The 15,790-nt window shown below is 44.6% G+C and overlaps 1 protein-coding gene across 1 annotated transcript in view; it reads right to left on the reverse strand.

Annotated features, from left to right (window-relative positions):
* The window catches only part of PDE11A (phosphodiesterase 11A), a gene marked incomplete at both ends in the record, with an annotated part of 323,910 nt that overhangs the window by 102,502 nt on the left and 205,618 nt on the right, over positions 1-15,790 (reverse strand). The window contains one exon of the mRNA XM_080927937.1: positions 13,083-13,133. Within this exon, the coding sequence (XP_080784063.1) occupies positions 13,083-13,133 (51 nt within the window). The remainder of the gene's footprint in view (positions 1-13,082; positions 13,134-15,790) is intronic.

Genomic DNA, 15,790 nt, shown 5'->3' on the forward strand with positions numbered 1-15,790 from the left:
ACACACCAATGTTATTATATCTCAAAATTGCTTTGAAATCCATCTTTGGGGTTTTAACCATTTCCCTAAAAATGTGGCTTTGGAAATTCTTATGTGGAGCAAGGATGGCACCCAGTGGCCAAAGTGCTTCATCTCAGCCACTGTTCTCTCAAGGATCTGCCATTTGCTTTTCTCCTGGCAGACAATAAGCTACTGGGAGATCCTTCCCTTATGCCAGGGTTAAAACTCCAAATCATAGGACTATACTATTAAGTCGAAGAAAGACACACACACACACACACACACACACACACACACACACACGTGCGAGCATGTTCGATGGGTGTATATATTCAGTGAGTTAAACCAGAATAAAAATGTGTATGTGTGTGTGCAAGTGCGTGTGTGTATACTTTAAGAATTTACATTTCAATAATCAGGTTTCAGGTAAGCGTCATTCTGTTCACGACATCCCTAATGCCAAAAGAAGATTACATACCCCTCACGCCACATTTTCCTTCCCATAGTTCCTATCTGCTTCATAAGTTCTTGTGCCCTAAGCGTGACTTTATCTACTGACACGTACTTTATCATGAAACTGATGTTTACAATCTTCTACCCCTGTTATCTTTCTCACATGGTCCTTGGCATCCTGGCGAGAGCAGGATAATAAAGTGGAAGCCTTCTTTTCTCTTTGAGATTTCCAGATGTTGAGAGATTTCTACATCGCAAGACAGGCAACGGGACTACAGAAGATAGGAAGCGTGTCAGAATAACAGATCCTCTCCCGAGCTCTACAAATGATGCAGGGGCTCCACGTTCCCTGCTTCCGATTCCCGTACGTTTCTAAACACTCTGAAACCGCGGGGCAGGAAGCCATGTGGATGGTACAAACATGAATCTGGAGAGAAACGTCTTTCTTTTAAATTATTATTATTATTATCATTATTATGTATTTTCTTCACTTAAGTCTCAAATGTTATCCTCTTTCCCGGTTTCCCCTCTGGAATCCCCCCATCCTGTACCCCCTCCCTGCCTCTATGAGGGTGCTCCTCCTTCCACCCACTCCCTCCCACCTCCCTGCCCTAGCATTCCCCTACACTGCGTACTGAGCCTTCACAGGGCCAAGGGCATGGAGAGAAATTTCTAACAAAACACCACACACTAAGGAGCCCCACTGATGGTCCTTTTTAAAAAATAGTATCTTAAGTTCAATCAGAAAGTCCTTCCTACACATCTGTACCTTGGCTTGTTTGCCTCCAAGGCTGTCAAAAAGCCACTAAGTTTCCAGGAAGAATAGCTGAATCAAAAAATAAAAATAAAAATAAAAACTGTCTCAGGGTAAAATTCCAGGACTTTGCTTCCATGTTACTACCTAAAGTGTATGGACTGTTCTAGAATCAAAATAAAATCTGGGCTGGGGGAAGCCATCAAAGTTGGGTACATTTTTCTTTCTAGATCTTATTGTTTGTTTGGTTTTTTGTTTGTTTTGTTTTTGTTTCTTTTTGCCTTTACAGACAGCATCTCACTATGTAGCCCAGGCTGGCCTAGAGCTTTTGGTTTCCCCCTGGCTGTGCCTTCTGAGTTCTGGGATTACATGAGTGTGCACATTCCTTCCTTTCCTAATGGCCAATTCTTTGCTGCTTCAGTCACGCTACCAATCCTCCCCTCACCAACAGACTGAGGGTCCCGAGAAATAGCACTGTTTTTGTTTGTTTTTAATAGACCCTGCTATTTCTTAGTTTTAAATGCACAATTACTGCTTAAACATTTATGGGCAGAGCTAGGGTATAGATCCTATATGGATGAGTTTAAGGCCTATCTTACCAAACATCGCCACATTCCCCCTCATGAGTACCGTTAAGTTTTCATTACTCTTCGTGTATAATCTAGCCACGAGAGCCTCTGAAAAATTAATTGTAAAATGTAATTAAATCAACCCGAGCCAGGTCTTCCAGCAAATACCCTTAATTCTGAGGCCGATCTTTGAGTCAAACCTTTGCGCATTCAGAATCATAAAGACCTCAAGATGTTTTGTCAACATTTATTTTCTCTTGTGCTTTATTTCCCCTTCACTCCTACGGATAAACTTTATAGGCTCATAAAGTGCTTCCTTTTATAGCCGGAGACGGTTTGGCAGTACAGGAAACCCAAAGCCCAGGGAAGGTACAGGAACCGGCAGCTATTTTGTCTGTTCACACGCATGCTCACTCTTGTCCTACGGCATACGTGTTCCAACACAGACACTGTCCTGAGACAGCAGGCAGCCCCGAGGGCAGGGCTTCTACTCTCACTCATGCGTTGCTTCAGAACCTGCCGCACTGGGTTTACAGACATTTTAAAGATTTTTGAATGGATTCGTTCTCAGTTGAAACACAACCACAGAGGCCTTCCAAGCTATCCCATGATTTCCCAGACACACAGGCGAGACAGCACACAACACCAGGTGCTAAGAGAAAGCATTAGAAAGTCATTTCATGAAACAGGGAAATACTATGCTTTAAAGTGTTTGGTTGGGGCCGGTGAGGTGGCTCAGTGGGCAGTGGCCAGAGTCTAGTGCCTGGGACCTACATGGCAGGAGAGACCAAAATGTCTCTTGACCCCTACCGGCACACTGTGACACGCACTAAGGCAGGCAGACAGATAAATCACACAACACACCCACACAACAGAGGTAAAAGAAAATGTAAACACCCTTAACAACGTACAGGCAGGCAGGATTTCATTTAATGGTAAGGAAACCATCCCCACTGCAGAGACGCGGTTCTCACGGAGCATGCCAACAGAACTGGGCCAGAGCTCAGTTCAGAGGACACGAATCCCTTAATTTTCAAAGAGCTTCGACTGCATAAGGAAACTAAGAAACTGATAAGCAAGCACACAGAAGGAATGTAAAGCGCCAAAGAACCAGAACCTTCACTTATTGCTTTTGTCATAGATCAATATTTCCAGCTTCAAATTTCCTCCCGTGTACTGTCATTTCCTACACCCCAAATGGCAGAGTTCAGCGGACCTGGTCACGAGTTGCACCCAGATGCCAAGCATGGCTATATATAATTTAAGGGATATAAAAATGAACAAGTCAAAAATCACCACCCCACCCCAGAAATGCCACTAGTCTGACCATCTGATTGGACGGCTGTGCCAAGATTGATGTTGCTGTAGAAACTGCAAAGAATTGGAAAGCGGCATCGGTTCTGTGTGAAGGACAGGCAGTGAGATGGCTGGGAGAGAGGGAGAGAGATGGGTGAGCTCAAATGGATTAGTAGGGCTGTAAATATGTAGAGAAAGGAGAGGGAGAAAGTGGGGGACACAGAGAGTGGGGGATGGTGTGGGGGAGCAGGTTGGAACAAGCCTGAACTGTGGACTGTGGGTTTGACTTTGGAGTCTTAATGTTCAGACGAAGTCTAGAGACTCATAGATGATGCTCAGCTTTGTGATCAGTGGAGACTGCCACCCCCCTCTCAGCTGAGTTCCGCCTGGGTTTGAGAAAGGGAGAGAGGAAGGAGGAGGCAGGGAGCCTAGGCAGAGCCAGAGAGTGCACTGTCTGCAGAGGAGAGAGGAAGGAGCCGAGCTGCTGAGAGTCTTGAGCTGGGTTGGAATGAGGAGGATGCTGAGGAGGATGCCGAGGCAGAATGAATGGAACTGCACGTGGACATGCGGTGCGGGGACGAATCAGGGGTGGCTTTGAGATTCCAAGGCACGCAGCTTCAGCCGGCAAGGGAAGAGAGCAGGCAGAAGGCTGTAGCTTGTTTGCATACTAAGTGGTTGATGAGGGAAAAGTTAAACCATCAAGATTGCTAAGCCAAGCACCCATCCCCACGGTGAGGGGTCTGTCCCAGCTCCACAGTTTCCCACCTCAAATCCGTAAGCATACACAGAGTGTGTTAGAAGGAAGCCAGAGCGAATGTGGAGTGGTTCAGTCCCAGATACCCTCGTGTTCTGGAAGGTTCTGACACCTTTGGCTCCTTTAATTCTCTTCACAGTTCAGGGGTCAGGGTTATCACTGGGCCATACTATGGCCTCTGCGGGGCGCTCTGAAGTCAGCGGTGCTCTGCTTCTGAGTACTCTAAAAACAGGAACCGCCCTCTAGCCTGAGACCCTGGACTCGTAGGGAATGCAGTGAACTGGTCTGACTGGAGGAGATGGGGGAACCTCCCAGACCTTTTGTAAAACAGATTTAAAATCATATTCAATCACGGGTCCCTGTGTTTTGTTGGTTATGTGCCTATGGGTGTAGATGCCCCAGGAGACCAGAGACCAGATCCTTGGAAGTAGGGTTAGAAATAGTTGTAAGTTGGTAGATAGGGGTGCCGGGAACCCAACCTCAGAAGCAGAACATGCTCCTAACTGCTGATCCTTCTTGCCTGGATCCCAATCTTTCTCCTACAGAAGTAGATGTCCTCCAGTGAGTGACCCGTGGAAAAGGGAAGAATTGGCGGCAGACAGTGGCTGTGTGCATTGCTTTGAGGGGAGAAGGTCAAGGTCACGGCAGGATATATTTGGGTCAGGCAGGTCCTTGAAGGGCCCTCAATCCATAGCCGCTGAGCTCAGCACTAAGAAAGGCCAGCTTGGCCTTAGAGACCTGGCCAATCACCCCCTCCCTGGCAACGGCAGTGTTCAAGGGTGACAAAGTACAGCCATCTTTTCTGAGATGTAGCCTTTGATTAAGACACAATTCATAAAGGGGACTGGACACTTGCGCAGGAGGCAGGCCCCGTATTTATGGTTGCAGCCTGAGCCGTGCCTGCCACAGAGTCAACAGACTGCCCTTCATGGTGCGGAGGCTGTTCCTTCCCCTGCAGAGCATTTTCCCAGGGAGACTGCAATCTCTTGCTCTGACAATAAAGAGACACTCGGAGGCCAAACTTGGCGTAAATACTACTGAAAGGCAAAACGACCCCTTAAATTCAAGAGGCAGGAGGAAGGGCTGGGGGAGACAGACTGGGTCAGGTAAAAGTCGACGCCAAAATTCTGCACGAATCACTGCCTCCTCACTGAATCCTGGAAACAAGTGGGGGCGGGGGTGGGGGACTGGAAAGCCAGGGTGGGCAGTTCTGAAAGCAGCCTTCCAGAGACTAAGTCTGTGGAGCATGAACAACCTGCCTCCTTCTGACACCGAGGGTCTAGGCTAGCCCTGGCTGCAGAGGACTCTCTGAGACAGCATCTGTCAGAGGCAGAGGAACTGGGGAGGGGGAACTGATGCTCTGGTGGATGACACTGAGAGCTGCCGGCTTCCATCCCTGGATCCCTGGGTCCCTGGATCCCTGGGTCCCTGGGTCCCTGGCAGCCCTCCTTAGTGATCTCCTCCGATCGCCCCTCCTTAGCATTCCCTGAGTTGTCTGGTTTGGTTGAACACTGTGAAGTCACACTTTCTGCCATGTGCTGTGTGCCTAGGGGAAGTGGCCGGGAAGGAGGCTGTCTTTTGTAGTGACAACTAGGGAAAGAAACACTGTTGAGTTTATAGTGTAATGCACCCCCTGCACTGAGCCACAAAGGGAGCGTGGCATTCCTCACTCCCAACTGCTCCTGAAGCAACCCCCTGGAAGCTTGCCATTGCAGCCTTGGTGGGTTGGCCTGAGGCCTGAAGCTGCTTCTCCGCTCGATTTTATCCCGTGAATCAAAGTGATCTCTTAAATCTAAACTAAATGATGAGAATGTTATTGGTTTCTGGCTTGGGCCTTAACATTGAGAACTTGGATGATGGAAGAGGTGGTCCGGACTCAAACATCCGCCTTGAGTTACTGGCCTGTACTTACGGAGGCAGTGATGGGCAGTAAAGGAGCCTTGTCTTCGATTGCAGCTGTAGCCCATGCGGTTCTGAATTGGAAAAGGGGCTGATTGAAGGAGGCAGTGTAGCCTAAGCTTGTCCTCAGGTTGATGTGAACGGGAAGATGGGCAGTAGGTGGTGACAGCCATTAGGTCTGTCCATTGCAATGGAATCCAAGGAAAGGGTGTAAAACCACAGGAGCACATAATTGGTGTGCTAAGTTCATTCTCTCATGTTATCATGGCTGGCGTCTCCTGGTTATTAAAAGCCTTTCAACGAGCCGTCTTGGAAGAGACCTAATTGTCAATATGCTCTTTATATGTTATTTCTGTTAGCGCAGTGCCGCAGAGACGTAAACAGGCACTAAAACCTGCACAAATGTTCTCTGTGTCACTTTCTCATTTCAAGTTTACGGAACAGTAAATGCTAATGAGGAAAAAAAAAAAAAAAAGCCACACACACACTCTTCGAATCTTGGCCTGCTCATTAATGCACAGGGCAATCAGCCCATAAAGGATAATTTATCAGCGTTATAATCGAAATCAGACTTCCAAAAGCAGGTAATTTATTAGTATCTGGACATGTGTGTGTGTGTGTGTGTGTGTGTGTGTGTGTGTGCATGTGAGTGAGTGTGTGTGTGTGTGTCCCTACAAACAAGACTATTTCCTGAGGTATGAATAATATCAGAGCTAGGAAAAATAAACCTGAGTTCTGACTTTCTTGAAGAAGCACAATCTGCCTGTTGGACAGTGTTGCGACACTTGCTTTCAAGCCAGTGAGAGTCAGTTTTAGTTGCTAGCTAGAAACAGTGTAGTCTGACCTGCCAGGAGAGTCTCAGGGAGTGTCTGTCTAGATAAGGGCAGCCAGTGGAGTGCACCTGTGAGGCATTCCCATGAGTATGCTAACTAAGGTGGGAAGCCCCAGATACTGTCACCTCCCCCTGGGTGTCACCATGGCCATGGGGGGAGACCCTGAACTGTGTGAATGGAGTGAGTTGGGCATGAGCACGCCTGCTGTCCTTCTGTCCCTGCTCCTGACTGTGGACTTGACCCAGTGCTTCCTGCCTCAACTTCCCTGCAGTGACGGACTATCGCCTGAGCCCTGAACTAAAATGAACACATTCCCCTTAGGATGCTTTTGTTGGGGTGTTTGACAACAGTGACAGAAACAAGATGGAGACAGACTCTAGTCCCGTTTGTCCACCTGCCACCACACATTGCCTTGACTTCTCAACAAGACAAAGAGGAGGAATGGGAATAAGGACATGGCAGACAGAGCCTTCATGGAGTTCTGAAATGGGGGGAAACATCCACCAGGTGAAGCAGTGTGAAATGGAACCAGCAGGCCACACCCTCTCTGTGTACAAATGGCTGTCAGCTAAGAAGAAGGAAGGGTGTAGACCGCACTCTCCACTCTTCAGTACTGGCACCCACTCTGCTTCCTGAGGTCTTCAGAGTGTGCCTTCCCTGTCCTCACCAAGTGGCCTCTCCACCCGCACTGCCCTTCCCAGCCCTCGATGGTTGTACTGGAAGGGTTGTGTCCCTGCTCTGGTCTGCAGTGAAGCTTTCTGCTCCTGATGCGTGTGGCTGACACTCTGGAGGCTGAGCTATCGGAAGCCTGGCAGATGCTGAAAACATCATAACAATCAGGCTTTTGCCTCCACTCACGTGTTTGGCTAAGAACAGGGATCCATGGGTGGCCGAGAGGATGGGTCCGAGAGCTGGCTTGCATGCTGAACATGAGCTCACATGTAAGTAGGGGGGCGTGTGAACTACACTTCCATTAGAACATGCTCTTGAGTTGAGAATTCTTTGTTTAGCTCTGTACCCCATTTTTAATAGGGTTATTTGATTCTCTGCAGTCTAACAGAGGAATACCGAATGGCCGAGAAGCACCTTAAGAAATGCTCAACATGTAAATAAAAACAACCCTAAAATTTCACCTCACACCAGTTAGAATGGCTAAGATCAAAAACTCAGGTGACAGCAGATGCTGGTGAGGATGTGGAGAAAGAGGAACACTTCTCCACTGTTGATGGGGCTGTAAGCTAGTACAACCACTCTGGAAATCAGTCTGGTGGTTCCTCAGAAAATTGGACATAATACTACCTGAAGACCCAGCTATTCCACTCCTGACCATATACCCCAAAGATGCTCCAACATATAACAAGGACACATGTTCCACCATGTTTATAGCAGCCTTATTTATAATAGCCAGAAGCTGAAAAAAAAACCAGATTTCCTTCAACAGAGGAATGGATACAGAAAGTGTGATATATTTACATAATGGAGTACTACTCAGGTATTAGAAACAATGACTTTATAAAATTCCTAGGCAAATGAATGGAACTAGAAAATATCATCCTGAGTGAGGTAACCCAGTCATGAAAGAACACACATGTTACGCACTCAGTGATAAGCAGATACTAGCCCCCCAAGCTCTGAATAGCCAAGAAATAATTCACAAACCTTAGGAAGTTTTTTTAAAAAAAGGAAGGCCAGAATGTGGATGCCTCAGTCCTTCTTCGAAGGGAGAACAAAACACTCACAGGAGGAAATACAAGGTCAAACAGAGGAGCAGGGGTTGAAGAAAAGATCAATCAGAAACTTCCTCACCTAGGGATCCACCCCATATGTATGCATATTAAACCCATTTAATCTTCTCAGTAACTCAGGGGTTGGTAGTATTTATGCCTTTTATAATAAAGAGCAAACAGGAGCAGAGGAACTCACCAGGATCATGTAGCCTGGCAGCCGCAGACCTGGGGCCTGAACGCAGGCAGTCTCCAGGGTTTTGCTAGGTTAACTCTGCTCCCCAGCAAAGGAGAACCCTGAGACCACGCTTTTCTCCTCATTGGTAGGAGACTCACAGTGTGTGACCTCAAACTATGGAGGTGCTCAGCAGGAGCTAAGAACATCCAGGAACAATCTGTCAACATGGCCGTCCACATAGGTACTTCACATGAAAGTTGTGCTGTCTCCGAACCACCCATACTCCCAGAGAACAAAGGCACCCAGCACTTTTCTGAGGTAAGAACAGAACTGAGGGAGACATGGGCAGTTACATTCGTCACTCCTGAGAACTTGTTTTTTTTCTAGTTACACTCTCACACTAAACTTAGTGGGTAAAGACAGTTTTGTATTTTGCGGGCCCTGCACCAAAGCCAGGGCCTTGCACATCCTAACAGGTGCTCTACCACTCTAATGCTTTTTTCATTACTGCAACGGAATACCCAACCGATTTCGGGGGGTTTCCTTCTGGCTCACAGTTTGAGGGGTACAGTCGGCCATGATGAGGAAGTGGAGGGAACGGTGCTGCCAACATTTAGGTTGGATCCTCCTCCTCAACTAACTCAACTTAGAAACTCTCACAGGCACAAGCAGACCCTTGTCTTCTAGGTGATTCTAGATCTACAAGTTGGTGACCACTACAAGACTGACCACCACAGTCACTGAGCCGCGTCTCCAACCCTCTGAACAGGCAGCCTCGGCATAACAGCTCTTAGAAGCTTCTTTGCCACCACATTGGCAGCCTCCTCCTTTGTAGGGTAGGCTTCTACCCATCCTGAAAAGGCCAGTGCAGGCCTGATCTTTTAAAAAGACAGACAAGAAAAGAAACACAAACCCCCAAACCAAAAAGCAATAGGAACTCTGAAAGCCAAGGAGGCTATGAAGACAAACAAACAGGAAAAGGCAGCAAAGGGGAAGATGTAGTGAGGTCAGCCCTCACGTGTTTCTGGTAGGGTACAGTAAGGTAAGGTGCAAACGGTGCAGTAGCCATGGAAATGATTGGCACTACATCTAAAGGCTAGCCTTAGAAGTATAAACTACCTGCTCTACGGTAGGTGTATGCTTAATGGAATTTCAAACAGGGGCTGGGCTGCAGGTATTCTGCACATTAAGGTCCACTACAATATTCACAAGAACCATCAAATGTATGTTGTGATTTTCTAAAAAGCTGAGGATATGTTTTATAGAGTGTGCTGCGGTGAGGCGGGAGTGGTGCTTTGGTGGGTTCATGCTGAGGCGTCCCTTCCCCCTAAGGTGCCAGCCATAGTATAGCATAGAATAGAATTTGTTTAGGGGATGGGAAGGGGAGTTGAGAAGGAAGTAGAGACAGAGAAAGAGAGGGGACAGAGAAGGACAGAGAGAGGGAGAGGAAGAGAGAGGAGAGGAGAGGAGAGGAAGAGAGAGGAGAGGAGAGATGTCCTTCAGGAATATATAGCAAGGGGTGGGGTGTGGGAAGGGAAGAGAGGGAGAAAGGGATCAGGGAGAGAAGAAAGTTGGGGGGGAAGAACTAGTCTTTATCTTTTAACCTGTCCTTTAACTCAGGAATTCTATGGATAGCACTGATTCTGGATTTAAATCTTTATGCTGTTTAAAAGAAAACTATAAATACTTTCAAAAATGCTAAAGACAGCATAGGTCACAACTCAGTTGTGTGTAGATGTGCCTTGTCTGTATATACTGGTGAAAATAAAGCATTTTTCAGCTATTTACTTAGCTGTATACAACTGAGCCTGAAGTTTCCATAAATGTCTCATGGCTATGGGCAGGATTTTTCTAAACACACCACATTTTAATGTTATTGCTGCAGTTACAATAGACACAAGCCATCAATTAGGATAATGTTTTATTTACTTTATATATCAAGGAAAAAAAAACCATTTGGTTAAAATTACTACTATATCTAAATTACATTATAATAGGATACCAGCTAATATCTTTTGGGATAAAATCTGAAATAAATCAGTTCAATTAGTAATCTTGATGGTTTGAAGATGAAATAACCCTTTGTTCTCAAATTTAAATACTTCATATTTTTAGTGTGTTTGGAAGCTAATAACCAAAAGCATGGTGTTAGAGCTCTGTTTGCTCTAAAGCAAAGAATGTTACCTCAGTGTGGGTGAGTGACCTTCACAAAGCTGAGGGCTCTGGACCATTGTGTGGTTTGCTGATTTCTGGGAGGTCGCTGTGGGTGGCTTTTAATAGTCAGATTTAGTTCATCATGCATTTTGCTGTTTTCTTTCTGGTTACTTCCCTGCTTTGGCGACATGAATAATCATAATAACAGCAAAATGAAATAATAGGATGTAAAATTATTTTATATATTTATTTATATATTTTATGTATTGCCATAAATCAGATTTCTCAGTAACAGGACCTTTGCCTTATTGTTTAAATTTCCAAATGTAAAGATCAAAACACAGTTTTTACAGATTTATCATAGAATATCTGGTGTTTTGATGTATAAAATAGTAGATTTTACTAAGGTAAATAAGCTTTAAATATTTTATAGAAAAATACAATTTATATACATTAATTAAATTCAACTTAAACTGACATATTACAGTTTTAATATTTTCTTGATGGCTCACTGCCTTATGATCTATAATACTGATAGTATTATATAGTATCCACTCATTCTCCAAGTAGTTACTGAGGTCCCTATGGTCCAAGAACTTTGAAAGGCAGTAGAGAGAACCATGAGGAAAATATATGAAAATTCCTGCCATAATGGAGTTCATATCCTAGTCAACATAAACCATGATTGAAGTCCCCAAATTCCATGTGTTGGAAATTTGCGATCACTGAGGCGGTGTTGGTAAGTGAGACTTCCGGAGGAACATGGGTCCCACGGGCCCTGCCTTGGTTCATGAATGAATGGCTTTGTGGCTTACCAAAAGGGAAGCTCGGGTTTAGAGCAGCTCTCTGGAGTGCTTGCTCTGTCTTGCCACACGATGCCTTCTGCTATGAAGCAAGAAGTCTAACACACACACACACACACACACACACGCACACGCACACGCACACACACACACATGTGCACATATCAGATCCTGAGAAGATGTCAGCATGCCCTTGGGTCTCTCAACCTGTACAGCATGGGCTAAGTAACTTCTATTGTTTATAGGTTACACAGTCTTAGGTATTTTGTTACAGAGACAGAAACAAACAGAAAGAGTATGTAAGATGTTTGCCGCTACAACAAGCAGGGCCTGACTGCTGTGGCTTAGATTGCTTCGTTCCTCCCTGGGGATGGGCAGCCATCACCTCATGATAGTGCTGTCTCTCCTTTTGGGGTACCACTCTAAGACCTTTCCTTAAGCATCTGCCTAATGTAACAACTCACCACATACCTGGTGTGTGTACCTTGCCCTCCTGGGGAATTCTGTCCCCGTACCCAGGGTCTTTCTTTGGCCTCTTTAGAAGTTCAGATCATTTGAATCTAATATGGACTATCAGGACCAAAGGTCTCTGTGTCGGTCTTTCCCTAAGAGGATAAAATGGATCTATGTGCAGATAGCTCATCAAGCAATGTCATGTACCCACATCACAGCATATGACATTTCTTATAGATGCAGTGGCTTTTCCTGATAATTCTCAGCCCTTAAAAGCAGAACTGAAAAATGCAAGGACCAAATCTTTTTAAAGGGAGAAAATTTACTTTCCCAATGCTCTTATACTTTTGCTTTTCCTCAAGTCCTGGGGATTGAACCCAGGGCTCCAACATAGTAGGCAAGCATTGCACCACCAAGCTATGCCCCAGTCTTTCTATTTTGTTAAACATGATTTGTAGGAATCCAAGGAGACAAGATAGTATTCTGAACTGCACCTAAAGAAACAGTGGTAACTAAGATATAAAGGAACATCTTAGGCTCATTCATATACTTGACAGCCATGGGAACCAACTGGGGGTCACTCTGAGCTTAAACTCATTCATAGACTGGTCAGCCATGGAAACCAGTTGGGGGTCACCCCGAGCATCAGGGAGGCACATGGTTATGACCTCCAGTGCTGGATTGGATCATCAAATTTCTTATATTTGTTACTAGTTATACTGGTCTCCCCAGTTTACTCAACTGGAAAATAGTGTGCCGAGCCCTTCACAGGGCCATGAGGTTGAGAAGGACCAACACATGAAAGAGCCTTGTAGCGTTCCTGACATGCAGTAAGCTTGTGACAAATGTCAGCTGCTATGATCCTAATGTCTTGATTTAGTTTTATAAATAAATAAGAGAATAAGGCTCTGAAGGTTTTAACTGGACTGTAAGTTAGAAGTGCAATCAATACCTGAGTCAGGTGTCCAGATCCTCACCCTATCCTACAGTCTCCTCCCACCCCCACCCTAAATCTGTACGTTTAACACATGGAAAGACATTGGCTCATGAAAACCACACAGAGACTATTCCATTGTGTAGTCCTTCCACCTCTAAACATGAAGGACTCGAAGCCGCTCTGCCCAGGACTGTGGCTCATACTCCCAGTGAGAAGGATGATAGAGTCAGAGTTTAACTTTATGTGCCAACGGTCCAACCTGATCCCTTCCTCACCTTAAACTTGTCGACTTCGGCCTTGGAACACGTGGCGTGGTATGACAGCACCTGATGGGGAAGGGGACAGAGCGTCAGTAATGTACAGGACAGGACTGTGTCAAGTCCTACTCCCTGGGGAATGGGCGTTGCTCACATATACCTTGACTTGGGAGTGGACTTCAGTGTCTAACAAGAGACTACTAAGAGCCGTCTGTAACACCGTCTGAAGGCTGACTATGTTACTCCGGTATTCTCAAAGGAACATGGTACAGGTCAAGACCACAATCACCAGAGGATATGAGTACCTCTCCTGAGAAATGCTCTGGAATATGTGTGTGCAAGGTTTTGTGTCTGTCTGTCTGTGTGTCTGTCTGTCTTATGGGAGATACCGTTAGTTGCTGACCCCACTCCCGTTTGCTCCATTTCTCCCCCTTGTTAAATACACCAGAAAGATTATATAGCTATGTACTGGTGTGGCAACAGGATTATATAACTCTACTGACATTAGCCTTAGTGTGTGACCTTTATTGGGCATAGGTAAGTTAGGGAAAGTGTCAGATGTGAGGACTCTTAAGGACAATCATGTGGTTTCGTCATCTCTCTTCTGCCTGAATTATTAGAAGGCCATGACCAGAGAGGGTTGTTTTTGCAGCTTGAGACCCAACATGAAGAAAACACGCTCATAGGGGCGTGGCCACCTTGCTTCTGATGATATCATGCAAACAGAAGTCGGTCTTGTGGTTTATCACCATATCCCAAGTCACTGACACAGGGGGTTAAATGTAACATCTGTATCTGCCTATGTTTGTATGCATCTATGTATCTATGTATCTATGTATCTATGTATCTATGTATCTATGTATCTATGTATCTGTGTATCTATGTATCTATGTATCTATCTATCTATGTATCTATGTATGTATGTATCTATGTATCTGTGTATCTATGTATCTATGTATCTGTGTATCTGTGTATCTATGTATCTGTGTATCTATGTATCTGTGTATCTATGTATCCATGTATCTATGTATCTATGTATCTATGTATCTATGTATCTATGTATCTATGTATCTATGTATCTATGTGTCTATGTGTCTATGTATCTATGTATCTATGTATCTATGTATCTATCTATGTATCTATGTATTTATGTATCTATGTATCTATGTATCTGTGTATCTGTGTATCTGTGTATCTGTGTATCTATGTATCTATGTATCTATGTATCTATGTATCTATGTATCTATGTATCTATGTATCTGTGTATCTGTGTATCTATGTATCTATGTATCTATGTATCTATGTATCTATCTATGTGTCTATGTGTCTATGTATCTATGTATCTATCTATCTATCTATCCATCCATCCATCTATCCATCCATCCATCTATCCATCTATCTATCATCTATCTATCTATCTATCTATCTATCTATCTATCCATCCATCCATCCATCCATCTATCATCTATCTATCTATCTATCTATCTATGTATCTATCCATCCATCTATCCATCTATCTATCTATCTATCTATCTATCTATCTATCTATCTATCTATCTATCTATCTATCTATCTATCTACTCTGTGAAACTCAAGGTGGCCACATAGGATAGGCATATGACACTGCTCTTATTGCAGGAGCTGCCTCTTTTTGGGTTTTTCCTCTTCTGTGGGATTCGGTTGTGATGCCCAGAGGTGCACTCAACTTTATGTCAACTATGAAGTGACAACCACAGATATTCTGGACAGTAGAACAGGCAAGGAAAAGATACCCTGTTCCAGAATGCTTTGCCACAGGTTCCCTTTTTTATGGGACAAGTAGGTGCATGGGTGTTGAGCTAGCGGTAATAGTAGATTTTCAGGCAAACACACATAACTATTACACACCCGTATACAAAGTATGCGTTTTACATGTTATTTGCTACCAAACACATTCTCAAGTCAATCTCAACCCTTGGGACCCATGACATCTTTCTGCACTTTCCAACCTTGGAGAATCACAGTTTGCCTCTAAACTGGAGCTCAGCTTTCCCCAGATCTAATTAGCCTCAGAACTCTGCTTTAGATGATATAACAATGTCACAACATGCCAACCTAATAAGCCATCGACAAGAACTTTTGAGGAACGCTGAGATGGGTGAAAGCACACAGCTGTGGAGACAGCGCCTCCCAGTGGCTGAATATAGTCTATGCAGCTACATTTTCAGATCTCTTTGGATCTCTTTGGCAAAGTGGCGCAGGAAAGCTACTGGGGAGCCACCTTGTGTTTAACAGCAGCTGTTCTTGAAAATCAGAGGCTCCACCCGAAACCCCAGGCGGGAGGGCATTTTCCATTACTTCCAACAGGAAAAAAATATATTACACTGTAAAGCTTGTAACAACTTCTTAGAACTTAATTGGGGTGCAGCAGAGTTCACAGGTGTGTATGAAACAAGTACCAGGATGGCAGAATATTGTAACTCAAACGAAAGCTTGTAACATTTACCGGGAGTCAGTACTCTGTCTCCTATTGAGATCATGGCTCTCCTCGTCTTCCTAGTTCCCTTTCACTTTCCGAAGGGACTCACAAAAACATAACATTGTGAGATAAATAAAATTTGTTAGATTTTCTTATTAACAATAAAATGAGTTTCCACTAGCAAAATGTTAATTGTAACATTATTACCTGGGGTGGGTTTGCATTTCACAGAGTTCTAAGGAAAATTTAATGCAAGAGTACATGTCTA

The sequence above is a fragment of the Micromys minutus genome (assembly GCF_963924665.1).
Source record: "Micromys minutus genome assembly, chromosome: 13".
NCBI lineage: Eukaryota > Metazoa > Chordata > Mammalia > Rodentia > Muridae > Micromys > Micromys minutus.